At 66.5% G+C, this 26,238-nt stretch overlaps 2 protein-coding genes across 5 annotated transcripts in view; both read right to left on the minus strand.

Moving 5' to 3' along the window:
* Positions 1-9,689, minus strand: part of SLC12A5 (solute carrier family 12 member 5) — a 33,801-nt gene extending 24,112 nt beyond the window's left edge. For 2 of the 3 annotated variants that reach the window (XM_075768574.1, XM_075768573.1), the window contains exon 1: positions 9,503-9,689. In XM_075768574.1, the coding sequence (XP_075624689.1) occupies positions 9,503-9,611 (109 nt within the window). In that variant the 5' untranslated portion in view covers positions 9,612-9,689. Of the gene's footprint in view, positions 1-2,089; positions 2,378-9,502 lie in introns of those variants that run through there. The other variant, XM_075768575.1, reaches the window with a different exon arrangement.
* A 983-nt stretch (positions 9,690-10,672) lies between these two features.
* On the minus strand, positions 10,673-25,850 carry MMP9 (matrix metallopeptidase 9). 2 transcript variants are annotated; one of them, XM_075769059.1, is made up of 13 exons: positions 25,728-25,850; positions 14,655-14,893; positions 14,130-14,278; positions 13,730-13,858; positions 13,474-13,647; positions 13,224-13,397; positions 12,912-13,085; positions 12,627-12,782; positions 12,318-12,537; positions 12,057-12,196; positions 11,793-11,943; positions 11,583-11,686; positions 10,673-11,284 (listed from the first exon to the last, which is right to left on the minus strand). In XM_075769059.1, exons 2-13 carry the CDS (start codon positions 14,804-14,806, stop codon positions 11,175-11,177), a joined length of 1,833 nt encoding a protein of 610 aa, XP_075625174.1. In that variant the 5' UTR covers positions 14,807-14,893; positions 25,728-25,850; the 3' UTR covers positions 10,673-11,174. The 2 variants fall into 2 exon arrangements, with proteins under 2 accessions (XP_075625174.1, XP_075625173.1); XM_075769058.1 differs by lacking the exon at positions 25,728-25,850 and adding an exon at positions 15,114-15,982.
* Between the last annotated feature and the right edge of the window lie 388 nt (positions 25,851-26,238).

A 26,238-nucleotide genomic window follows, 5' to 3' on the forward strand; every position in this document is an offset into this window, starting at 1 on the left:
GGGGGGTGAAATCCCCCCCCCCAGCAGCCACCCTCAGCACGGGTGTGGAGGGTCCTGATGTGCCCCTCCTTGGAGACACTCCCCTGACAGGGCCCCTGTCACCTCCAGCCCTATGCCCGCCAGCCCACAGGGCACTATCTCACCAGGCCCGGCTCCAGGGACAGTCTGCCTGGTCCATCTGTAGTGGCACTGTGTCCAGCCCTCCTGCCAGACCCCAGCAAGGCAGAAACGCCTGCCGCCGTGCCGCCAGCATTGCTGTGATGGAAACGCAGCGAGTGGGATAGAGCCTGATGCTGCAGAGGGCAAGGGGAGGGTGAGAGCCCAGGGAAGGGCATGGCCAGGGGCCAGTACGGCTCCCCTCTGCCCGGCAAGGTGCCCCTAGAAGACTCCTTCCAGCCCTGACCTTGAGTGCAGCTGTGAATAAATAAGCAAATAAACAGGCTCAGGTTGGCGGAGCAGAGCAAACACCAAAAGCCTTGTCGTGGCTGTGCCCAGAGCCTGACTGCAGGCTGCCGGGGACTTCTGCAGCGACTGTCAGAGCCGACTGTCCCCTCCTGGCTGGGGCTTTCATCAGACCTCATGAAGGGACCTGGTGAGGGGACCTGGTGGGAGGCTGTGGGGTGTCAGAGAGGCACTGCAGGTCCCATCGGGCACATCGCTGCATTTTCCTGGCTCCAACCCATCCCTGTGCCCGACAGAAACACCTGCAGAAGAGGGTGCTGCACAGGCCCCGCTGTCTGGGGCTGGACATGGCCCCGCAGGGGCCTGAGGACCCTCTGCAGCAGCTCAGCTGTAGGTGGGTGCTCCAGGAAGAGCTCAGGCCAAAGCGCCAGCAGTGGCGTGACGGCTGCCAGGGCCTGGCGGCCCCACTGCCCGTGGGGCTTCAGCCCCGTCCCCTTGCCCGCAGCGGCCCTGCCCGCCTGCACTGCGCCGGGGCTGCAGCATGCCCGGCATGGCACGGGATGGCAGGGAACAGCACAGCTTGGACCGGACTGGCGGGGCACGGCACGGGCTACACCGAGCGGACCAGCTCGGCTTGGCTCGGCACGGCTCGGTACGGCACGGCTCAGCTTGGCTTGGCACAGTACAGCTCGGCACGGCTCGGCACTGCAGAGCGCAGCGGCCCCGGGCCGAACGGCTCCTGCCGGCCCCGGCGCAGGGCCCGGGCGGCCGCTTCAGCACCGCGGACAGCGGCGGCGGCGGCACGGGGCGGGCAGAGCCCCCGCGCGGCCCCGGGGGGCGGCGGATGCGGGGGGGGGGGCTGAGGGGCTGGGGGGGCGGCAGCAGGGAGGGACGGGGGGGGGCGGCTGCCGGGGATCGGGGGGGCGGCAGCGGGGATGAGGGAGGCGGTAGGGAGAGCTGGGGGGGCGGCAGCCGGAGATGGGGGGCGGCAGTAGGGAGGGCTGGGGGGGCGGCAGCGGGGATGGGGGAGGTGGTAGGGAGGGATGGGGAGGAGGTAGCCGGGGATGGGTGGGCGGCAGCCGGAGGGGGGGAGGCGGTAGGGAAGGATGGGTAGGAGGTAGCCGGGGTGGGGGGGGGAGGCAGCCGGGCGCGGGGACCCCGCCGGGGGTCCCGAGCGGGCCGGTGCAGCGGCTGCCGGGGGCTGCCCGGGAGAAGGCAGGGACCGGCGCCCGGCAGGATCGCCTGGAGCGCAGCCGCAGCCCCCGCCCGGGAGGAGGCTCCCCGGCAAGCCCCCGGCACGGCTCGGCCCCGCCGCGGCCGCTGCTCCAGCCGTGCCGCCGTTTCCCGGGGCTGCCGCAGCGTCGGGAGCGGGGCCGGGGCTGCGTGGAGGCGCCCGCCGCGGGGAGCCGCAGCCGCGGGCCGGCAGCGGGAGCGGGAGCAGCCCCGCACCGCCCGCCGCAGCCCCGCGGGGCCGCGAACCAAGAGCCGCCGTCGCGGCCGGTGCCGGTGCTGCCCGCCTGCCCCGCGGCAGGGTCCGGCGGCCGCGGCACCCCCAGCCTTCGCAGTCCCCGGCTCGGCGCCGGCTCTGCCACCCGCTCGGCGCCGAACCCCGCTCCCCATTCCGGCAGGGGCGGTCGCCCCGGGTTCCCCCGGCACCCGGTCCCCGTCCCGGCACCCGGCCCCTCACCTTGGCTGGCGCCGCCGTCGCCGTCCTCGCAGTCGGCCAGGTTGTTCAGCATGGCGCCGGCTGCCCGCGGCCGCACGCTGCTGCCCGGGAGCTGCGAGCGCCGCGCTCCGCAGCCAGCCGCGTCCCCGCGCCGCCCCCCGCCGCCGCCGGTGGGAGGGGGCTGCAGTGCGGAGGCGCCCGGGCTCTCGGCTCGCTGCTGCCGGCGGAGCCCAGCCTGGCCACTCACTTCATCACGTATGCAGGAGGCATTGCCCCCGCCGCTGTGGGGAGGGGAGCAGCGGCAGGCAGGGGCGAGGCGGGGGAGGGCGCGGAGCGGAGCGCACACCGCCTCCCGGCTGAGCCAGGCGGGGGGAGGAACTAGGGCACGGCAACGCTGCGGGCCCCGGCTGGCGCGGGCGGGACGGCCCCGCACCCCGCTCCGGTCCCCCGCACCCCGCCGCCGACCCCCGCACCCTGTGCCGGCCCCCGGCGCAGCCCCGGGACCGCGCACCCGTCTCGGGGTGTGCAGTGGGACAGACCCTGCGCCTGCGGGAACCGACGCGTTCCCACGGAACGCTGAGGCCTGGGGTCAGGAGAACCACCTGCCCGGGCAGCCCCGTTCCCTGCCTGCAGCGAGGCCAGCGGCGGGCACCTCCCGGGTGGGGGCAGCTCCCGGGTCGGGCCGTGTTGCCTCTCTGCAGGTAGCAGGGCCCCAGCAACAGGACCGGCCCGCAGCCACCATCACCCAAGCGCACCCCAGGGAGGAGGGGGACGGCCAGACCACCCAGTAGCAGGGCCAGGGGTCTGGCAGAGGCTGCTGACCCCACTCTGCCCAGCCGGGCTGCAGCAGCCCTGCAGAGCAGGGAACACTGCCTGCAGATGGGAGCAGGCTGGGCCTGAACCCCGGGGTCTCCAGGAGGACCAGGGTCACACCGCACCCAGGAACGCCTTGGTACAGCTCCCCTCAGACCCGCAGTGCCGCAGGTCCGGGGCTGATCCTAGAGAAGGTCTGCAAAGGGGCTGACACACACCCCCCCCAGGCCCTGCTGTCTCCTGCGGAGCCCCTGGCCTTTGCAGCCCATCCCCTGGCAGGGCTGCGGGGCTCAGGGCTGCCTTCGGACGGGGGCTGCTGACAGGACCCTGTGCTGACCCCACAGGGCCGCTCACAGCACCCCCTTCTCTCACCCACTTAATCCAGGAGGATCCCAGAGCCAGAGCTGGCTGCAGCTCCCGGCATCTCCTCCAGAGCAGGCTGAGATCATGACAGCCCGCTGGCGTTAGTTACTTCTTGACGGCTGTAATTAATTGTTTACTTTCTCCTGGTACGGGGCCAGCTGCTCTGCAGCGCGGAGGCTCCCCGGCTCTCACCTGGCAGGGCGGGAGGGCTCGGACCCCTCGCAGCAGCCCCACCAGCAGCCCCAGCCCCTGCCCTGCCTACAGCAGCCAGGACCCCCAGCCCTGGCGTCCCCCAGGAGCCACAGCGGCACAGCCCCAGCTTCGTGGCAAATGGCGCAGGACAGCCCGCGTGCAGGGTGGGCAGCTCAGGGGCTGCCTCAGCATGGGCAAAGCACTGCCATACCCCACCTCGCTCAGCCCCCAAGCCCACGTCCCTGCCCAGGACCCCACGAGCTGGCTGCAGCATGGGGCTGCCCCTGCCCAGCTGCATCAGCACCATCCCCTCGCCCCCGCGTCCCTCAGCCTTGAGCAGGAGCCAGCACTGGAGCAAGGGGCTGGCCCACTCCCAAGGGATGGGACTGGCCCCCAGGCACTGCCTGCACTGCCAGGGCTGCAGGCAGGATGCAGTGGGCAGAGCTGCTCTCCCTGGCGGGTCCTGGGGGGTTTCCAGAACCCACCCGTGTGTGGAAGCCATGGCCAGGCAGAGGGTGAGCGGGCCGGGGGCCGCACGGGGGCTGGCCAGCCACAGCGAGTGCTGAGCACCAAGAGAGCGGTTTTGCACAGGAGGCCGCAGCGCGTGGGCTCTGCACAAGAGGGATTTTCCTGCTAAAACAGATGGGGGGGAGGGAGCACGTGAAAGACCACTAATCCCCTAATCCCTGGATTATGGCTCCATTTCAGGGGCTGGGATTTGCCAGCAACGCAGGAGGCTACGCTATCGACTGCATTTGCTTAGCCTGTGCGCACTGGCATCGGGGGGGGGGGCATATTGAGGGTGTCCCCCGGGCAGAGCCAGACTGAGGGGGCTCAACTCCTCAGCACAGCACTGACCTAACCCTGACCTGTGAGCATGATGCCCCGGGGCTGGGGTACATGGCCCCAGCACGCTGGGAGTAGAGAGGTTTCGCATGGCTTAGGTAGCACCCATGCCCTTCTGCTGATTGCAGCCCCTATGCCAGACCCCTTTCCTGGCACCCTGGGTGCTGCTACAGTGTGCCGGGAAAGGGGTGTTGCACAGTGGCTGCAGGCAGGGCAAGGGCATGGGCAGAGGAACTGGGGATGGAGAGAGGCAGGTGGCTTTCCCTGGGCATGGGGGCAGATCAGCTGCAAGTGGCCCCCGAGTCTGGACACAGGCAGGATCCTGGCATGGGGCCAGGCACGGCATCAGTGCCCCACTTAACTGCAAGAGCTGCCCAGGAATGACGAGGGAGAGCTGCGCAGCTCCTCTGCCCGGCCAAGGGGTTGGCATGGCACAGCCAGACCATCTCCCATGTTGCCTCTGCACCCTCCTCCCCAGATGGAGACTGCTGAGCTGTGCAAGACCCCTAAGAGCTAGAGTCATTCTTGGACATGCAGCATCCCTGCAAACTGCCCTGTGCCACTGCAGATCCTGCAGAGTCCCCCAAGCTCATCCCCACTCCCAGACCCCCTGCACACGCCATGTCACACAGACTCTGGATGGGGGGAACCGTCCCTGCAGCCCTTCCCAGGGCAGGCATCCCAGCAGCCGGCTGCACAGCCCTTGCCTGTCCTGTCACCAGCAGCGGTCAAACCTCCCAGGAGCAAGACACATGCTGGAGGCACTGGGAAACCTCCTGAGGGCATGGAGCAGAACGCCTGGCAGCAGCTCTCCCAGGAGGTGAGGGTGGTCGTGCTGCAGAGATGCTGGTCAGCACACTGCACCACCTGCAGCGATTCCTGGGCACTGTCGGAAGCCTTCCCGACCCACACCCTGCCTGGACAGCAGACCCGGCTCAGCAGGGTGCTCCTTGCAGTGCTGGGGGCTCAAGGGCACGAGGCCAGGCAACCCCCGGGAGAAAAAAGAGGAGCTGGGGCAGGAGAGACCCCAAGAGGACAGAGGGATGGGGGCAGGGGGAGCCCGGCAGTGCAGCAGGATGCAGAGGGCAGCGATGCACACATCCAGCCAGGGGCCATGCCAGAGCATTTGGACCATGGTGTGCCTCACACCACTCTGTCCTGCCAGCCCCATGAGCCCGGTGGCAGCACATCCCACAGCACCTCAGTGAGACTGGAGGGGGATTGGAGGGGTCTTGCTCACCCTTCTCCAGACAGGTCAGGGACCTGCCACCAGCACCAGGGCAAAAACAGAGCCTGGAGGTGACACAGGCACCAGCTCGGACCTGCCACCAGCTCCAGCTGCAGGACAGGATGTGGAGAGAGGGACGGTATCCTATGGGGCTGGGAGCAGAGGCATGGGGAGCTGGTGCAGCTGCCCAAGGCTAAGAGCAGAAGGGCAGCAGTGGGGCAGGGTAAGAGGCAGCGGGGCAGGGCAGGAGGACGTGACCTCCTGCGTCACGAGAGCCCCGCGCTGTGCACAGTTGGTGTGGCATCCCCAGCTGCCCTGCCCAGATGTCTTGCCGGCAGCAGGGCTGCAGCAGCGGGCGGCCAGACAGCCAGGCACAGGGATCAGCCGTGGAAGTGACATCCTCCCGCTGGGCCCTGCTTCCAGGCAGCACAGCCGAGGAGCCCCAGAGCAGCCCTGCGCCGGCTGCAGCACCCTGGGGACACCGGGCTGCTACAGCTGAGCGAGGGTCGGAAGGCGCAGTGCCGGCTGAGGAGCGGCTGCACAGCTATTGCTGGCTGCTCCCGAAAGAGCTGGGCGTGGGAGCGTGGCTGGCCGAGGCACTGGGGCGTCCTGCATCCTACACAGTAGCCCCTGCCAGGCCCTACAGCCTGTGCAAGCACCCCCGGCACCTGCTGGAGCACCCCATGGCAGGTTCGGTGGCACAGAGAGGCCTCAGGAAGGTGCATGCAGGCAGCAGTTGGGGCTTGAGATGCCCCAGCCCCCCCAAGAGCAGTCCCACACCACCCCATGCTACACAGCCCCTTCACAGCACAGGCCCTCGGAGCTTTTAACAACACCTTCTGAGAGGACCTTGTCTCCCACTGACCTGCTTTGCATGGCTCTGGGCAGTGGGAGCTGGGGGGGCTGTGGGAGCTTGGGGGGCTGTGGCAGCAGGGGGTAGTGGGCAGGTGAGGCCGAGCCCCCCACCTGCGTAGTCCCTGCAGAGCCTGCCCCTGGCATGCACCCCTCTGCACCCTGTGCCTGTTGCCTCAATTGGGGGCTGCAGGGACCCTGCCCCAGCACCCCCTGGGGGGCTCTGCCCCACCCTCGCACTCCAGGCCCCCCCAGGGCCATAGCCCCACGGTGGGGTGTCCCTGTGGGCAGCAGCTGCGCAGCCAGGATGAGCAAGGGCTGGTGGTGGGGTCCCCCCCTGCCACCCAGACCCACTCCCCCCCCCCGGATGCCACCCCCTGCCCGGGTCCGGCCCACGGCACAGCTGCCTCACACAGCCCTGCCCACGGCCCCACGGCCCCGCCCTCCCCCCGCGGGTCTGGGAGAGCGACTGAACTCTCCCCCAGCATCAGGAGACGCCGGCAGGGATGACACCGGGTCCGGTTTCCATGGCAACGAGAGAGGCTCCTTAACCAGTTGGTTGCCATAGCGACTGCCGCCGAGCCCGGCTGCCTCGGGACACGGCGGGGTTCCGCTCCAGGGATGCCCCCGTGCCCCCCACGAGGCAGGGCAGCTGCCCCACAGCCAGCGCCCGCGGGTGGGGGCCCAGCCCCACGGCCAGCGTCCCAGGGGCGGCTGAGCCCCGCGCAGCTGGGTCCCAGAGGAGGCCCACCCGATCCCTGGCCCCCCACGCCGTGGGTGCTGGGGGAGACCCCCGTGGGGGGCCACCGCAGCGGCCGGGTCCCGTGGGCGGTCGGGGCACCCGGCGGGGCGGGGCGGGGCGGGACACACCCCCCGTCGGAGGCCGGCCCGGCCCTGCAGCGCCCCCTGGCGGCGGCGAGGCCCCCCGCAGCCCCGGCCGCCCCCGCCGACCCCCGCGGGCCCCGCACAGACCCCCGCGCCGGCCGCGGCCGTCCCGTCCCGATCTCCCTGGCCCAGCCCCGGCTCCGGCCGTGCTGTAGCAGCAACCTGCGCCCAGCCCCGGGGTCCCCGCTGCGGTCTCCTGCCCTGCACCCGGCCCGGCACCGGGAAGTCCCTTTCCGCGGCCGCCCCAGGCCGCTCCTGCGCGGGGTCCGCTCGGGGCTGAAACCCCTCCCCAGTGCTACCCCCAGCGCCGGCCGCGTGGGGCCGCCCACGGGCAGAACCGGCCGGGAGGGGCGGCAGCAAGGCAGCCCCAGGGCCCCGGCACGGCGCAGGGAGCGCGGCACGGTCCCGCCGGGCAGGCTGCCCCCGGGCCGGGCCAGCCGGGAGCGAGACCCCGTGGCAGCCAGGTGGTTCCGCAGCGCCGGGGTCTGCGCTGGGGCCGAGGATCCTCCCGCCGCCCTGTGAGGCCCCTACGCCACCCCGGCACCGAGCAGCACGGCCGGCTGCAGCACCCACCTGCTCCCGCCCCAGGACCTGCTCCGAGGTCCCCGGGCCTCCGTCACCCCTGCGCTGCTGCCAGCCCTGCGCGTGATGCTGGGAAGGGCCAGGCGGCATCGAGCACCCGCCCGGGCCCTGGTCCCTCCCCAGCGCAATGCGGACAGCTCTGCCATCCACAGCCCCACGCCAGCCCCACGGGTGCCCAGCCCCACGGCACCCCCTCCCATCCATCCCCCCAGGAGGCTGCATCTGCAGCCCCAGGGCCACGGAGCAATGCGGGGCATGAATTGGGGCCTGGGGGCTCTCCGGCACGCTGCCCCTGCCCCTCAGCATGCACCCTGTCATGGCTGCAGCCAACCCACGGTGCAGGGTCAGTCCTGGGGTGCCTGCAGGCAGGGCTGGGCTGCTGGCTGTCCTCTTCAAGGGCGCAAGGTCACAGCTCAGGCTGGGAGGGATGCCGTCCCTGCGCCTCCCCTGCCGCGGCCCCTGCGGCATGCCCACCCCAGCTTCCCCCGGCCAGGCCTGCTCCTTGCCCGGCCCACCTGGCCCCCTGTGAGTAGATCAGCCGCCGAACTGATAAGCCATTCCTGGAGGGCCGTGGGCTCCAGTCATGGCTAGAGATCAGCACTAGCTGCTCAGCCCCCGGCACAGCCCATGGGCCAGGCTCAGCCGCCCTGGGATGCCCTGGGGTGACAAGTTGCCCCCACACCCACCCACCGCCAGGTCCAGCCCCATGCCGCCCCACCATGGCCAGGATCCGTGCAGGGGGCCTCAGGGTCCATAGCCCACTCGCAGGCTCACAGCCTGGCCTGGGTGTCACGGCGCCTGTCCGGCTGCTCACTGCCTCCCACCAGCGCCCTTCGCTGAGGGCGCAAGGTCACAGCTCCGCGCAGCACGGTGCTGCTGTCGGCTGGGTTTCTGGGATCGATATGGCTCCAGTGACGGCGCAGTCCCACTGCCATGTCCCCCAGGAACCATGAGGCAGTGGCCTGCCGACCCCAGCACCCAGCACCCAGCACAGTCTGGTGGGCCACCGCAGCCATGGGCTGGCCGCAGCCTGCCCTCCTTGTGCCCTCACGCTGGCCTAGCCGCAGCCCCGCAGCCCACCCTCCTCCACGGCTCCCCAAGGAGCAGTGCGCATCTCGTGCCCCGCAGCCATCCCCCTGCACACTGGCTGCAATCATGGTGGTCCCACCTTGCTTCGACAGACCCCCCAGCATGGGGATGGGGTAGGGGAGCTCCCCAGGGAGTGGGGGCAGCCCCGGGGAGAGCCCGGGGATGAGGGGTCCTTCCCCAGGTGGCTGAGCCCCGCTCACTGCTCCGCACCCTCTGTCCCCTGAGCCCCGCAGCTCCATGCCAGCCCTGCTCCGGGGGTCCCCACCAGCTCTGAGGGGCCCAGAAACCCGACCATCGGCCCGGGGTGACTCCATGCACCCCCACAGTGCCCCGACGGCCCTGCCCTGCCCCACCGACCTTCCCCACGGACCCTGCCCTGGGAACTCTGCCCCACCGACCTTCCCCACGGACCCTGCCCTGCCCATGGGTTCTGCCCTACCGGCTCTGCCCCGCGGACCCTGCCCCGCCGGACGCTGCCCACGGACCTTGCCCTAGGGACCCTGCCCCACGGAGCCTCCCACGGACCCTGCCCCACGGAGCCCCCCCCCCGGCGCCCGCGCCGCCGGCCGTGCCCGGACGCTCACCTCTGCCGTCGCGGGCGGGCAGGTGGCCGCCCCCCCCGCCGCGGTCGGGTCCGCGGGCGGCCGTGGGGCCGTGGCGGGGCAGCGCGGTGACGGTGAACCGCCGGCTCATGGCCCCACCGCCTCCACAAGTGGCTCCGGGCCCCGGCGGCCGCCGAGCGCGGCCCCGCCGGGCGCTGACCGGGGTCCTAGTGCCCGCGGCACCGCCCGCCGCGCCGCCCCCGTGGCTGCAGGGCTGGCCCGGCTTGGCCCGGTTTAGCTCGGCACGGCCTGTCCCGGCACGGCTCGGCACGGCACGGCTCGGCACGGCACGGCACGGCTCGGCACGGCAGGCTCGGCTGGCTGGGCTGGCCCGGCTCGGCTCGGCTGGCCCGGCTAAGCTCGGTTCGGCTTAGCAAAGGTCGGCTCAGCTCGGCTCGACGGGACGGACTGCGGGTCGCTCTGCCACGACCGGCCTCACGCCGCCCTGCAGCCGCTACCGCCGCACGGGGGGTGCTGGGACCGGACCCCGGCGGGACGGGACGGGACGGGACGGAGCCGCGCTCCACGGCATTGTGCCCCCGCCCTGCGCGGAGCTACGGCCGCTAATTACAGCTAATTACAGCCTCAGGGCTGCGGCCGCCCCGCCCTGCCATGGCCCCGGGCAGCCCCCGGACACGGCCCTGGCCCCGCCGCTGGGCTCCGCGGGCCGCGCTGGGCCGGGCCGGGTGGGAGGGGGCAGGGCGGCTCTGTGGGGCCCGGCCACACACCGCGTCCCGGCCTGTGACAAACGCGCGTCCCTCACTGCTGGTGGAGAGTCGGGGACACAGGGGAGGGCTGGGGGCTGGCGGGGTACGGGGGAATCCAGGCCCTGGGAGGGGACTGGGGGACAGGAGGGGCTCTGGAGGGTGGAGGGTGCACGGGGGGGCTGGACATGGTGTGGGGCCGGTGGCGTGGGATGTTGGGACTGCGGGATGACCTCCCTGGTGGGACCCAGTGTCCCTTAGGGATCCCAGAGCCCTCAGCAGAAGGGCTCTCGGCTGCAGCCCCCCTCGCCCAGCACCCCTTCCCCACTGACACTGGCACCCCACACCCCAGGGGCAGGTGATGCCCCTGGCCCGGCACCTCGGGGGTTCGCCATGCCATGCGGGGGTTCGCAACCCCAGCCGGTTGACGGAGCACTCGGAGGCCGCATCCAAAGAACTGTTTTTATTAAAAACGGGCAGATGGAGGTTGGCAGAGCGGGCAGCAGGCAGGAGCAAGGCAGAGCCCCACGTCCCTGCCCCGGCCAAGTGTCGGGGCTCCAGCTCCCAGCGGAGCCCAGCCCAACCCGGCACGGCTGGCTCAGAAAAAAAGACAAAGTTACAAATCCGTGTGTGGTTTGCACCAGGCAAACGCCTCTGCGCGGCAGAGACGGCGCTGGCAGGGGCAGCACGGGGCTGGCTGTGGCGAGAGTCCTGCTCCCCAGCCGGGGCTCCCTGGGCCAGGCAGCTTCCGAGGGGCGACCCCAGGACTCCCTGCCCCTTCCTGCCAGGGAGATGGCAAAGCCCCCACTTCAGCAGGGGCTGCCCCACGGCCACGAGGCTGTCTGGCCCTCAGCGCCCCGGGGGATCAGGCTGCGAGATGGGAGCCTGGGGGTTGGGAGCGGTGGGCAGGGAGCAGCACGCCGGCCGGAGCCGGGCAGCAGGTTGGGCCCTCAGTGCTGGGGGCACTCCAGGATGTCATACTTGACATAGCCCACCCGGTCCACCTGGTAGTGTTGCGTCATTCTCCAGTAGAAGCTGCCTTGGCAGAAGTGGTACTTGCCTGGGCGAGGGGGGAGGTGGAAGAAACAGAGAGTGAGCAGGGACAAGGACCTGTCCTGGAGGCCGCCCAAGCAGTGCAGGCATGCGGATAACTGGCCCCAGCACACGGCCCTCACCGGGGCACGGCCAGCCCCACCGCAGGGACCTGCCATCGCCAATGGCATACCCTGTGCCGGGACCATTCCCCACGGTGCAGCCCCTGCCTTGTGCCAGGCGAGGAGGGGCAGCCCCTGCCCACGGGAGGCTTGAGGCAGCCTGGGGGTGACAGCATGCCCCCCACCCACCAGGTCCACACTCACCTTGGTAGAGGAAGACATTGCGTGCGTCGAGGGGGACGCCAGTGAAGACGTCATCAGTGGCGCGGGGGTAGCCTTTGTCCACCCTCTGGACCTTCACGTCCAGCCTGTGGGGAGAGCAGAACCATGCTGAGGGCTGCTGAGAGCTGTCCGTCCCAGCTCCTTGTTGGGGGGAGCCGGCAGGTGCTGCCGCAGCCATCCAGACCTGCTCACCTCCAGTAGCTCTCCCCGCTGAAGAGCAGCACTTTGCCGCGGCCACGCTGCAGGGCGCCCGAGATGCGACCAGCTTCCTTCCCAATGCCCAGCTTCTCGATCCCCCGGGGGCCCAGCATGCTTTTGCCAGAAAACACCCAGAACTGCCGACCTGCAGCCGGGAGAGAGCATGGGCATCAGCTGGCCCTGAGGGCACCAGGGCAGTGAGCGGGCTCCGCGTGATGCCAGCGGACCAAGGCTGAGGACAGCAGAGGCAGAGCTCACCAGCGAAGAAGAAGACCCTCTTGGTAAGCACGTCCTGGAAAGCGGCATCGATGACAGCGGGGAGGCCGGGCCAGGTGTCTGCGACGGAGAAGGCACCCTGGATGCCAGACTTCCAGAAGGATGAACGCGTCCAGTATTTCCTGGTGGGGAAGGTCAGCTGTCCTCAGCTGTCCTGGTAACCTTGGCCTGGCTGTCCCATGTTCCCCCATGCCCCCCCACATCCCCTCGTCAGGGCAGGAGGTTCTGGGTGCTGCTGCTCACCCATCCTTGAAGAAATGTAGCTCCCCATTGATCTCTGTGATGGCATCGAAGTTCTTCTCCATGCAGGCGTCCCGGCTGGGGTCCACAGGAACAGGCTCAGCTGTGGGCTCTGGTGTCTCCTCCTCCTCCTCAGTGGTGGAGGTGCTGCCAGCCTCTGTGGGCATGGGCTGGGGCTCCTCGGTGGGCACAGGGGCGGTGGGCTTGGGGCCAGAGCCACGACCTGAGCGAATACAGGGGAGGACATGAGGCTGGGGACTGGGCCTGTGCCGCGGGACCCCCGGCATACCCGGCTGTGGCACAGCTGCTCACCGTAGAGGTACTGGATGCCCTGGACATCATCTGGATCCAGCTGGAAGTCCTGGATGTAGCTGTACATGGGGTACATCAGCGCCTCGCGCACACTGGAGTGGTCCAGCCCCAGCGAGTGCCCGAACTCATGGGCAGCCACCAGGAAGATGCTGTAACCTGGGGGAAAGCACCGGCCTCAGCACCCAGCGGGACGGGACACACCAGCCGGGGACTGTGACCCCCATGGGGACTGTGCCATCACCACAGCACAGCATGGGGCTGGAGGGCATGGGCAGGGGCTGGTACCTCTGTCTGGGCAGAAGCCCCACTTCTTGTCGGTGTCATAGTTGCTGGTGGTGGCACACCAGAGCTTGCCGTCCTGCCGGCCCTGGCTGGTGCAAGCGCTGTAGGACTGCCCCAGGAAGGTGAAGGGGAAGACGCACGGGTCCCCCTGGGAGTTGCCGCCGATCACCGCCGTGTCTGCAGTGCAACATCAGTGGGGCTGGCCCTGGCCCCCGGGACAGCCCCGAAACCCCTTGGGCACCCATCCTGTGCACCATGGCTGGGGACCAGCCACCCCGTGTGCCCCCTCTCCATGGACCCCCTCCCCGCTCACACCTCGGTTGGGGCAGAAGCCGTATTTCTTGTCCTGATCAAAGTTGGCGGTGGTGGCACACCAACGGTAGCCATCGGAGCGTCCGTCCGTGGTGCAGGTGTTGTAGGTGGTGCCATCAAAGACGAAGGGGAAGACACAGGGGGACCCATCACTGTTGCCACCATTGGTGTAGAGGACTGCAGGGGGAGGAGGGGTGAGGACAGCCCCAGGCACCCGTGGGGCCGGGCAGGGGCTGCAGCTGCCACTACTCACGTTCACTGGGGCAGAAGCCATATTTCTTGTCCCGGTCGTAGCTGGCTGTGGTGGCACACCAGGACAGCCCGTCCGTGCGCCCCTCTGTGATGCACCGGGAGTAGGATTGGCCCTCGAAGACGAAGGGGAAGTGGCAGTTGGCCCCGTTGGCGTTCCCATAGCGGGTCTTCACCACTGGTCAGGAGAGGGGCGGCTCAGCGATGGGGCTGGGGCAGATGCTTTTGGCCCCCTGCAACCCATTGAGCCCTGCCATTACCTAAGCCGGTTCCCAGCGTCCAGAGCTCATCGTCATCAAAGTGGGCATCGCCCTGGATCCCCTGGCCTGGGGGAAAGGCGTGGGCCAAGAGCCCATCCTTGCCATCGAAGGGGTATCCGTCCCCGTGTTCTGTAGGGACAAGTACTCTCAGAGCCGGCCCCACAAAAGGAGCCCCCATGCCCCCAGCATGCACACGGACCCCTGAGTGTGTGAGCCCTGCACACCGCCTGCGTGCCCGCATGCACACATGCCTGTTGGCATGCACACGGGCAGAGGGACCCCAGGCACGTTGGGACACAGCCCAGGGAGATGTGAGGTGGTGGTCTCACAGGCAGGGCATGTCACCAGCCCTCTCCCTGTGGCTGAGCCAGGTCCCAGCTCCCTGCCTGCCACACATCACCTCCACTGCCAAACATGATCATGATGTCTGCCTCGCCGCTGTATATCTGGGTGAAGGTGAGGGGGGTCACGTCGCTCCACACTTTGAACGCTCGCTTGAAGGCATCATCAATCACAGCAGGATCCAGGTCGGGGGAGTAGTTCATCACCCTGCCGGGGGGAGTTGGGGGTCAGCGCTGCAAGGTCCCAGCTCGTGCCACAGGAGTGACCCTACTCCAGGCGCATGGCGGGGAGATGCCCCCCACCCTGGGAGAGGACAGCAGCGCTGGCATGGCAGGGTAGAGCAGCCAGCCACCACCCTCAAGCCAGGGCTCAGATGCTCTCCCAGGCACCAGGGAGCAGATGCTACCGTTGTGCAGGCTTGGCCCTGGTTGCACCGAGACCCAGCTGTGTCAGCAGTGCCAAGGCATGGCCAACGGGCTGAGCTGAGGCTGCCACCCTGCCTGGGCCCTCCTACCCATCTCCATCCCCTGGGTCACCATCACCCCATGGGCATGAGGCTCCATCACCTAGGGCAGAGACTCACCGGTACGTCAGGTCCATGTGGTCCCACTTGAGGTCCCCCTCGAATGTGAGGAAGGTTCCCACATCAGGGACGCCACAGCGGGGGGCTCGCATGGCCTCCAGCGTGCTGGCATCCAGCTCCCCCGTCTCCTTCAGGCCCAACTGCTTCTGCATCTTGCGCAGCGCCTTGGCCAGGGACACGTGCTTGTCGCCCGTCCTCGCCTCTGCCTCCGTGGTGTAGCCGAACCGCAGCAGGTAGCTCTGGGGAGGAAAGGCAGCCAGAGGTGCTCAGGGAGGCAGGAGGGGGCTTGGACAGTCCCGGGCACCGCACACCCCTGGTGCCCAACCCCAGCCCCAGCACCTCCTGGGGTACAGGGAGACCGGCAGCCCCTGAGCTCAGCTCGCAGCCTCATGCTGCTGCCCTGGGAGCCCCTCAGGGTCCTGGGTGGCAGGAGGGGGCCGTGGCGCACGCTCCTCTCACCTCTGCCAGCTCCAGGTCTGACAGGGTGCTGACCAGCTCCCCCGGGAAGGTGACAACTGCCTGCGGCTTGCTCTGGAGAGGGGCTGCGCAGCAGGAGAGGGCCAGCAGCCCCATGGCGAGCGGGGCCAGGAGGATGAGTGCCATGGTGCAGCAGTGGCAGGAGGGCTGTGGCTGCGCTGGGTCCCCGCCGCTCACTCTGGGTGCCGCCAGGCTCCCGCTCCTATTTATGGCTTGAGGAGGGCAGTGAGTCACCCTCAGACCCCTCAGCCACCATCCCTTCCCACGGTGACGAAACGCACACTCAGGCTTCTCCGTTCTCTGCCTTAACTGTTTCATCACCTTGTTTAGTAAACACAGTCTGTCCCGCGGTGAGGCTGAGCAGCCGGACGGCTGCGCTGGGGCATGGCACAGCCCTGGGGCTGCCCTGTGGTGGGGCAGCCAGCGGTGAGGGACATTGCCCTGCTGGCCCCAAGGCCGTGGTGGCAGTGGGGACAGCAGGGGGTCGTGGAGGACATAGGGCCAGCTGGGCACTCGGGACCCTGCTGCTGTGTTGCCACACTGGCCGGCGCTGAGCTTGGCTGGCCAAGGGCTGATGCTGCCAGAGCCAGACCCGCGGGGACCTGGGTGGGCACCGGGGCTGCGTGGGCAGAGCTGGCAGGAGGGCCCCTGCCCAGAGTGCCAGTGCCTGCAGCCCACCAGTCTGGAATAGATGCCAGAGCTCAGACCCTCACCAGGACGCAGTGACTGTCCCCATGTCCCCCACCACAGCTGCCTCACACTGGTGGGGCAGAGCGTTCCCAGCATAGGAGGTCCTTATGTCTCATCACCCATGGGTGTCTCTCAGCCTGCTTGCTGGTAGCCACCCAGCAGAGCCCTACGGGATGGGGGGCAGCGCTTGCCCAGGAGCAGCTCCATGCCCAGGGACACTTCAGTGGGACGCACAGGACATGGGGGTGCCCCATCCTCGCTGCTGGCTGCTCCATAGGGTGCTGCTGACTCGGTTTCCCACCCAGCGCAGCACAAACCTCACCATGGGATGGTGTTTTCCTGCTTCTCCCAAAGTGCCGACGCTTGTGGGAACGGGAGTGGTGAAGAGGAAAGCAAACAGGGACAAGGAGTGTGAGCAAAACAGATGGCAGAGTGGAGAGAAAGGTGCAGCGTCAGCTGGGGGAGGCGGGAGGGCCAGTGCAGCCCAGCACCACTGCCCAAGACACAGGTCCCAGGATGGGTCCCCCTTTCCCAGCTCTTACTAAGCCCGGGCTGTGCCCCTGCAGCAACCCCTGGCTCTGCATCACCCCGGCTCTGGCTGAGTTATGCTGGACTCCAGCAAGGCTGGGGGACGGTGAGAGGAGAGGGGCCACACTCCTCTGTGCCCTTGCAGAGGAGCCCCGATGCTCAAGGAAGGACTCATCCTTGGGGAAGCATCATCCATGTGGGGCAAATGGGCTCACTGAGGGGGCTCACTCTGGGTGTGGGCTCTGCGCCAGACTCCCTCCCCACCCAGCTGGGTTCCTGTGGCCCTGCTCCCAGCCCAGCTGCACACAGGGGAGCTGTCAAGCAGCAGGCACTCGGTTCCGGCGGGATGCAGCACCAGGGCCATGGTCAGCCGGGTGAGGGGAGCTCACAGGCAGCACAAGCCCCACCAGGAGGAAGCAGCGCTGAGAAATCATGGGGTTGCCTCACTCCCCGCCGCAGCCCTGCAAGAACAGCCCCAGTTCCCAGGCAGAGGAAGTTGCTCCACAAGCAGCCGCCATCCTGCACCCCGATGTGACAAACACGTCCAGCCCACAGCGCCCACATGCAACCCCATCCTGGCAGGATGCAGAACAGGGACCCCCCCAGCCAGGCCACCCCATCTCCCCTCCCTGCGGTTCCAGCCTGTCACCTCACCCCTGTGCATGGCTCAGCTCTGTGTAAGGCAAGAGGCAGCAGCTCCCTGTGCTCCCTGCCTGGCTGGTAGCTGGGGTGAGGATGGGGCTCTGCCAAGGTGCCCCGAGGCCCCCGCTGCAGCCGACGGCTCCTGGGATGCACAGGGAGCAGGCACTGCTCCATGTCCTCTGCTCTCCAGGCTGCCAGGATCTCGTCCCACAGCACACGGAGATGGTGCCGGAGCTGGATGCAAAAGCACTGCTGGGAGGACGCACCCCTAGGACAGCCCAGGCAAAGGGATATCTGGCAGTGGCTTCAGAGCACAGCCAGGGAGGCCAAATCTGGCTCTGGCCTCCCTGGTGCTGTGGCAAAATCCCTGGGCCTTTCCCATGCTATTCCCATCCCTTGTTTCCGCCGCATGCAGGAGCCGCAGCTCCCACAGCCTGGGCACACTGCCATGGCACCCACCGCACCGCACCACCTGCAGCACCCCTCAGGGCAGAGCCATGGCTGAGCAGAGCAGAGCGGTGCTGACCGGGATGGGGCTTGGTGGAGAGAGCTGGCAGGAGGAGCCAAGAGCCAGGGCCCCACACGCCACGCAGCCTGTCATGGCAAGCCCACGCTTGCCTGGCCCTGGCCAGCTCTGGGGTGCACTGGTGGGTTCATGGCCAATGGCCCCGAGCATCCTCGAGCTGGGTAGCCGGTGTCCCGGTGGGGGCTGCCAGCCACAGCTCTGCTCCCTGGCCCGGCCTCTCCCACTGACTCACGGCCCTACTCGCCAGCTTCCTCCTGGCACCAGCCTGGGGGATTTTCTGGTGACTCTCTGGAGGCTCCGCAGGGAGCAGGGGCAGGGCTGGGGCCGTAGGGAAACCCCCGTGTCTGGCAGCACTGGCAGCTTCAGAGCTGGGCAGGGGAATTCCACAGGGACAGGCTTGGCACTGCAAGAACAAACCCCACAGGAAGCCCTGGGACAAGCTGGGGAGCTGGGGTGAGGCACGGGTCCCTCGGCACGGGCAGACACTGAGGGATGCTCATAGCAGCCGCTGTTACTGGTGGGAAAGGAGGGTGGTGGTAAGCACAGGCAGTGCAGCAGGCAGGCAGAGGGCTTTTGGCTGCCAGGGACCCCAAGAGCATCTGGGTGCTATGCCCAGCCCGCATCTGCCCGGGGATACTGTTTACACACAGAGCCCCTGTAAGGACGAATGATATGGAAAAACCCACACAGACATCGTCCGTCCCAGCCGGCTGCCCGAGCCACGAGGCTGCCTGTCACCGCTGCCGCCGCCGCCAAAAGGGGAAGGAACAGCCACCGCAGCCCCTTCCCACACCCTTACTCATGGCCACCCTCACACAGGCAGGAAGTGCGGGGAGACCCCCATGGGAAACAGGTCTGGGACCCTGGTTGGGGCCAGACACCTGCCTGGATCCCTGCCAGCAGGGAGGCAGCAGCCCTGCCCGGTGCAGAGCCTGGCAGGACACAGCAGCACCTCGGCCAGGCTGCAGGTCTCCAGATGGGAGGTGCTGGATGGGCCAGCAGCAAGGTTTGGGGGGGGGAATGGATTGATGGAGCTGGGGATCCCCAGACCCAGGACCAGACCCTCCCCAGCTCCACTCCCGCAGCGCAGGCGAGTGGGGTGAGGGCCAGCTGGGGAGGGAGCACGGCACTAGCCGGCCAGGGGAGAGGTCCGACAGCCGTAGCCCCGGGGTGCACCAGGGTGGCAAAGATAGTGGGAGAGCCAAGGAGCAGGGGGCAAGGGGACAAAGGGGACACCTGGCTACCACAGTTGTTGCCTCCCACCTGGGGAGCCCAAAGAGCCAGACAGGGGACAGGGAGGACGTAGGAGCGAAGGGCAGGGCCAGTGTGTAAACAGCATTGGATGCCCTCCCAGCGCAAGGGGCTGGGCAGGAGCGCGGCAGAGGGGAAGCTGGGCGGGAGGGAGTCAGCATCTTGTGTGTGTGAGACAGCAGCAGGTTGGGCAGAGCACAGCGCCGGCTGCTGCGGGGAAGCACGGCCCATGCGGAGGGCAGGGAGCTGCTCAGATTTGTTAGCCACCACACACAGTGCCAGTGCCACAGCCACCACAGCAGAGCCAGATTCCTTGGCCAGCAGGCAGGATACCAGTGTGTGCCCCCAGCCAAGCCGTGCAGCCACAGCTGCCAGCCCCACTGCCCCAAGCTCAGCCCTGCTCCCATACCACAGGCTCTGCAGCACCCTGTTCTCGGGTAGCAGAGCGGCCACCTGCGCACCGGCTGCCATGGCCAGCACTGGTCTGCCATACAGTGCAGTGTCCCGGGCATGGTGGCACTTGGCGCAGGAACGGGACTGAAGGCACAGGGAACAGCTCTGCGTCAGAGGTTTGGAAGCCCCGTTGCTCCTGCTCAAGGGCTCCAGACAGAAACAACATTCCTGCACACGCTTCCCATATCTGCTGCCCTGACGCTGGGCCCTGCGTGGGCTGGGATTGCATCCTCCAGCTGGGCCCAGGACCCTTCTTGGCAAACCACACTGCATGCCGTGGCCCCGCAGTGTTCCCGGCACCGCTGGTGCCGAGCCCCACATGCCTTCCCTGCCTGCCCGATGCTCTGTGGATACACCTGCTTGTCTCCCTGCCTGTCCCTTGCTTCACCTGGGGAACCCCCTGTCCCCTCAGCACAAGCTTCTTTCAAATCATTCACCCCTGTTTGTCTGGGCAGGAGGTGGCATGCTGCCCCCCAGCCCCGCTGCCCCCCAGCCCCAGTGGCACTGCTCTCCGCAGCCTCCTGTCTGGGCGAGGATGACACAGCCGGCGTCAGCCGGGCGGATCACCACTGCCCTGCAGGCACTGAAACCAGCACTGCAGTTTCATCACTCAGCAGCACCGATCCCAGCTGCAAATCACACATGACGGATCCTCCCGGCTGTCACACCAGCTCCAGGCACCCAGGTGGGTGGCACAGTCAACTCCCTGTATCGGGCTGGGACATCCCACTTCCACACCTTCCCCTTCACACCCTGGGAACGCCCTGTTCGTTTGGGTCCCACAGGGATGCTGGAGCAGGAATCTCCCACCCAGCACTCTGCGCCTCCAGGCACCGGGACCAGCGGCGGACACAGCGGCACAGCCTGTGCCAAGGCAGCCGGGCAGCCTCCCTGCTTAGCACAGCCCTGCCAACGCCGGGAGGGGACCCAGCACCTCACAGACTCCCGCACAAAGCCCTTGCCGCACAGCAAAACCCCTGTGCTCACCTGCACCCTGCTCATCTCCTCAGGATGAGGAAGCCCTGCTGGGAAGCCCTCGGGGTGGGAAATGCAGGAAGGGTTTGAAGAAACCAGTCAACCTCTGGCAGAGATCTCTAAAATCACCTTAGTATTTAATCCAGAGGGAAGCAGCCCGGACCGTCCCATCTGCTGGAAAGCGGCGTGAAGAGCCTGGCAGTCCCGGGCAGCCCCGGGGCCATAGAAAAGGGGTGCAAGAGTTCCAAACGCCATGGGGCTCTTGTGTTTCATGACTTGCTTTGCTGTAAACTGATTCCCCATCTCTTGACTCTCATCCCATCCCAGCTTTTGGCTCTGGCTTTGACCAACTTTTGTTCTACCAAACTCCCCACCTGCCAGGAGCGGGAGCGCAGTGCATTCAGGCATGTGAGAGGGGTGCAGGGACTGGGACTGCCCTGGCTTCCATGGGCTGCACAGGGCAGCACCAAGCCTTTACCACTTGTGGTGGCTTTGGGAAGGAGTGTCCACGGACAGCCCTGCTGCTGTCATCCCCTCAGCCACCCGGGGCCATCCCCTCTAGGGTGACCTGCTGGATCAGGCCCACAGAGGTGACCTCCTGCACCCCACGGGGTAAGGCAGGGGCTGGGAGGGGAGCGAGGCAGGACAGCGCTGGGTGGCCGCAGGCTCCTCGAGGCACAGCTGCTACACCGGCCCGTCAGCCGGCATGGCACGGCATGGGTGGGCAGCGCTTTGTTCCCCCGTGGCGAGACAGGCACGGCAGCTGCCTGCTAAAACGGGAAGAGCAGCAATTGTGACAATGACGGCAAACCTGCCTGCCTGTCCGGCACGCAAAGGGGACAATGTGGCATCAGGAACCCGCGTCAGCGACAAAGTGGCTCAGGAATAAGAAGTGGGGGTTTGTAGGAGGTGAAATATGGGCAAAACTGGTTGTATTTAATTGTAAACTACAAGAAGCAGAAGGAAGAACGGTAGATGCAACATGCTCGGATTTCAGTAAAACATTTGACAACTGTTCTAATGCTTGCTGCCAAATTAATTCAGAGCAGCTCAGTTGTCAACACAGGCATATGGACAAAACGCAGGCAGCCTGGGGAATGGCAAACGGCCTGGCCATCAGCTGGGGAGCTGCCGGGGCTGCACGACCCTTGGGGTCTTTCAAAACCTCTTCTGCAGGCGTAGGTGCTGCGGCAGGGGAGGAAGGCAGCCGCCGGGCTGTGGGAGCACTGGGGACAGAGAGAGCTGCCAGGGAAGAAGCAGGGCAGGAGAGCACTGAGGCGAGAGCCACCAGCCCTTCGGGAGCTGCTGTGCCCCACGCCCTGCAGGCACCCCCAAACACCACGTGGCAGAGAGCAGCCCTGGAGCTTGCCCACTCAGACTCAGGGTCCGGCAACCCCCTTCCATGGGGCAGGGGGACTAACCAGACCAACACCACACCTGGTCACTGCCTGGCGAGGCTCAGGACCACCACTGTCCCAGAGCGCAAGGCCCCTCTGGCCTCCAAGGGGGTCCGGGCACAGGCAGGGCTGTGGGGCCAGCACAGGCTGGGAGCCCTCATGGCGATGGGCGCAGGCAACGGGAATGGCCTGCACAACACACGTTGAAGGACTCCGGGGCCCTGCTACACAACAGTTCTCCTGCCCACCTTGTTTATTTTACTTATATTTCAGTAATTTGCTGATTATTCTTTTTTAACTAACCAGCAATGATGAATCAGCAGTGCAGGAGAGGGTGGAAGCCGGTGGCCTTGGACCGTGGCTCCGAGGTCTCAGGTTCTGGGAAGGAAGCCACAGGATCCCTCCAGAAGGGAAAAAAAACAACCAGCAGCAGCAGCAGTTCTGGCAGGCAAGGAGGGGCCGCGGCTGTTTGCATTCAGCAGCTCCAAACACATCCTGGAAAGGCCGTCAATGGTCCTGAAGCCCCGTGGGACTGGCAGCCATGGCTCTGACCCGGGCGCAAGACAAGACACACAGGACAGACAGCGTACAGCACAGCTCAGCGCTGCCGTTGCTCCAGCCTGCGAGCAGGACAGTGGGCACGGGACACGAGGAGGGCACCACAGTCCCCTCTGGCAGGCAGGAGCACCCAGCAGAGCGGTAGCAGGGATGCAAGCAGGGAACAGGGCTGCACGCTCTGTCTGGAGCTGGTGCAGCCACGCAGCACTGCCTTGCCCCGGGGAGAGCCCCATTGTGCCTGCGGTGCAGCTGCCAGCAGCATCTCCTGGCCCAGCCAGGCCGGGCAGAGCCAGGGCCAGTGAGCCGCCTCCTGCCAAGGGACTGTGTGAGGATAAGTGGCCTCGCCACAGGCTTCTGCTCCAAGCCCCAGGGGAGCAGCTGGGAGCGGCTCCTGCCCGTCTTGGGAGCGCCCTGCCCGAGCCTAAGGGTGGCATTACGGCTGAGGCCATGGGTTCAGCCGCAGCCTCAGCAGCCACAGAAAACGGGGCATTATCCTACAACACTCCCACCCGCACCAGCGCCCTGGGAAGTGGAGATCCCAGCAGGCGCAGCCGGTACCAGAGGGAGGCTGCTCCCCGCAGAAGCACCGGTGGCCCAGCGAGCCCTGGGCACATGGCAGAGGGGCCGGAGCGGTGCCCGGGAGGAAGCTGTCCCGGCTTGCTGCCACCCCAGCATGGAGCAATCCCCCAGGAGAGCCCCAGACGCCTTCTTCAGGAGCTGCTGTTGCTGGGAAGAAGCTGAGCGGTGAAGCAATCTGCTGTGAAGAAAAAAACCATTTCCTGCAGCAAGGGCTGTTTTGCTCAACGTTTTACAAAATGTGCTGATGCAACTGCCCTTCCCAGGTGGGATATAAATACGAGCCTGGTTGATGTGGATTAATGCCCTGCAGCTACACAAACATCACCAGCAATGTTTTCTTTAAAAAGAAAAAAAAAAAAAAAAAAAGAAACAAGGAGGAACAAACAGCACGGATGACAAAAATCACTGACGGTGGAAGTCCAGGGGCTCGGGTTGCAGGGAAGCTGAAGGGGCACAGCCCTGGGCACTGCGCACAGCACCAGCCACCACCTATTCTGGGACACTGACCGAAGCTGTTAGCTTGCGGAGAAGCTATTGTGGGAGCAGGGCAAGCCCGCGAGCCGGGTCAGCGTGGTGAACAAACCGCTGCTGGGGATGGGGCAGACCAGCATGGCTGAGGGGCGCCAGCAAGAGCAGGACCCAGACCAGAGTGGCTCGGTCGGCATTCTCTTGCCCTGCCCCAAGCGGCAGCTTGTCTGGCTGTAGCTCTTTCCAAGCGCTGTATCCAGGCTGGAGAGCGTGGAGCTGGGAAACCTTCCACCTCCTGGGACAGCCTGTCAGTGCAGCTGATCAACTGGCTTGTTAAAAAACAGCTTCATGTCCCACTCAAGTCTTATCACTTCATTCTCCAGGCACAAGCATTTGTGTTGTCTTCTCAGCCCGCTCCCAAAAGGCCTTTAACCTGGCGCTCCCCCTGCTAAGGTATTTGGACACGCATCCAATGCGTGCCGCATCCATTTTTGGATTCTCTTAAGCCTCTTGCTGAGATTTCTTTGTGTTTTCTTTGGCCCTGAAACGATTTCAGGCATGGGAGCCACAATGGCAGAGTATTATCAGAGAGGAGCTGTGCCTCCAGAGCAGAGCACGGGAGCTGTGCTTTGCCTGGCTTGGAAATTCTCTGTTCAACCCTGCTTGGGGGCACACAGCATTTTTAAAAATAGCAGGTTACCCATCTCAGCAAAGCTCCTGCTGGTACAATCCTTTGAGACAGAGGACATGGGGTATCTCTGCAGGGTAACAGGGAAGCTTTAAGCAACTTTCCATCAGTCGAGCCAGCATAAGGAGGGTCCACACAAGCCCCTGAAGCTCCCAGAGATCAGGTTGCTTTGCCCTGGAACCATCATCCATTGGGAAAATCCCTCACTTGTTTCAGACAGCAGCTGACCAAAGGCAAAAAGAGAGGAAACCTGCTAGTCCAACACAGATCCATCCTGTTTCCTCTACCTGGGAGGCAGCTTTTGCCAAGGGTTCCTCCAACCCATCCCCCTGGCAGAAAAACAGATGTTTCAGCCCCACAGATGGAGCCGGCCCCACAGCCAGTCACAGGCAGTGTCAGGCTCCTCTGGCATGAGCTACAGAACTACAAAGAGAGGACATCAGAGAGGGGACATCGACCACAGGAGCCCGCCGTGTCCTCCCCAACTCCTTCCACCTCCCCAGCAATTCCAGAGCCATGCAGGGTTGTTTTAAAGAGGAGAAATAAAAAAAAAAAAAAAAAGAAAAACCCAAACAAAAAACCACCAATCCCTTGGTCCATCTCAGCTTCTGGCATGATGGCGATCGCAGCTGCTGGCTACACACAGGGACTCGGCACCTGAGTCACTGTCAGGCAGCGCTGCTGCAGCAGGAGCACTCGTGCAGCCAGCCTCTTCTCAGGTCCCACCAGCCAGGGATGGGTCTCACTGATGTTGTCACCCCGTGACAGACGAGGGCATAAACCTCTCAAGGATGCATTTAATTAGCTTGAAAAAGAGCCGGAAGATGCACAAGCACCAGGCTGGCGGTTCAGTGGTGGCTCCTCTGCTGCCTCTACTGGGCACACGGCGCCTCTGGGAAGTCTCACCCAGGGCAGGAGGTGCTGGATGGATGCGAGGGACCCGCAGAGCCCCACGGAGGAGCCCCAGGTTGAATCCAGCCACCACCCTCCTCACCCTGGACCAGAAGCACCACTGCCAAACGACGCAGAGTGCTGATCCAGCCCACACCTCTTGTCCAACACCCATCCACTCAGATTTCTGGCAGGCTAACTCTGCACTCACAGACTGTGCTAGATGAGACACTGTCTGTCCTCCTGCAGCTGGCACCACGTCAGCACCAGCTCTGTACCAGCCGTTCTGGCCAGTGAGACAATGCGACTGCCTGCCCAGACCTGCTCTGGAGCCGCACTGCAGGCTGACTCAGTCCTAGCAGCCCCGGGACCAGGGACGTGGAGTCTTGGCCCCTCACTCAGCGAGTGTGTCCCTGCCACAGGGACTGAGCAGCCAGGCTTGGCCCAGACACGTCCCAGCCTCAGAAGAGCACAAGCACAACACGGCTGCCTTTCTTCCAGAACAAAACATAGCATAGAGCCATTCTCAGTAGAGCACTGCAACACGAGAAAACATTGCCACCCAAGCCAGGAGTTCGTTAAAGACGTCAGTGCAGAGAAGGGGCTAGCTGAGCCAGGGGCCTCAGCCAAAAGAGGCCAAGTCCAGGCTCTCCATCCACAGCTGAACTCGGCTGGAGGAGACGGCATACCACCACACTTGACATCGCTGCTGGAGAGCTGGGGCAGCAGCAGCTCCCCAGTGCATCCCTGTGGGGATGCCACAGTGTCAGGAGGTGCCAGCAAAGCCCCACTGCCCATAGCGTGCTGGGAGCCCCCGGGCAGCCCAGAGCAGCCCCCCAGCTTGTGTGTCTCGAGCACGGGCACTGGAGGTGCTGCCAGCAGCCAGCGCAGCCAACCCACACCTACCAAGTCAGGCGCCCATTGGCATCTGCAGTAGGGTGTAAACCAACCTGGACGACAGTTTGATTAGCGAGAGAACAGAGGAAGACAGCTACTGTTCAGCTGCAGAACAAAAGAGGCAAGTTTGGCTTCTGTAAGACAGAGCAAACCCACAGCACCTGTCAGGCACCATTTCCACACCGGAGAACAAGGGGAAAAGTGCTGAACAGTCCAAGAGTGTGCGGCCACCGGGGCTGAACACGGTAAGGCCCCTCCGGGGAAGGACACGGCAGAGGCCCCCGCAGCTCGGCCAGGGTCGCTCCGGGGAAGGGCAGCCCCAGCTGGGTCCGCAGGAGCGACCACGAGCCGCACCGAGCTCCGTGCCCACCGCGGGCTACAGAAGGGGACCCGGAGCGCCGGGGCTGCACCGAACCACCCGAGATGCGGCCGCTGGCTGGGGGGGGCCGCGCCACTGGGACAGGGCCGGGCCGGGCGCGGGCCACGGCGCCGGTCGGTACCACGGCTCTGGTTCCGGCTGCGGCGAGGTCGCAGTGCACGGCCAGCTCAGCCGGGCTGAGCCGG

The sequence above is a fragment of the Balearica regulorum genome, chromosome 16 (assembly GCF_011004875.1).
Source record: "Balearica regulorum gibbericeps isolate bBalReg1 chromosome 16, bBalReg1.pri, whole genome shotgun sequence".
Classification (NCBI taxonomy): Eukaryota; Metazoa; Chordata; class Aves; order Gruiformes; family Gruidae; genus Balearica; species Balearica regulorum.

Coding starts and splice junctions, on each gene's coding strand:
- MMP9 (XM_075769058.1), bottom strand. CDS start 15,917: ATGCTGGGAACGCTCTGCCCCACCAGTGTGAGGCAGCTGTGGTGGGGG. Junction 13,648..13,729: donor GACGCTGGGAACCGGCTTAG/GTAATGGCAGGG, acceptor TCTCCTGACCAG/TGGTGAAGACCCGCTATGGG. Junction 11,285..11,582: donor CAATGTCTTCCTCTACCAAG/GTGAGTGTGGAC, acceptor CCCCTCGCCCAG/GCAAGTACCACTTCTGCCAA.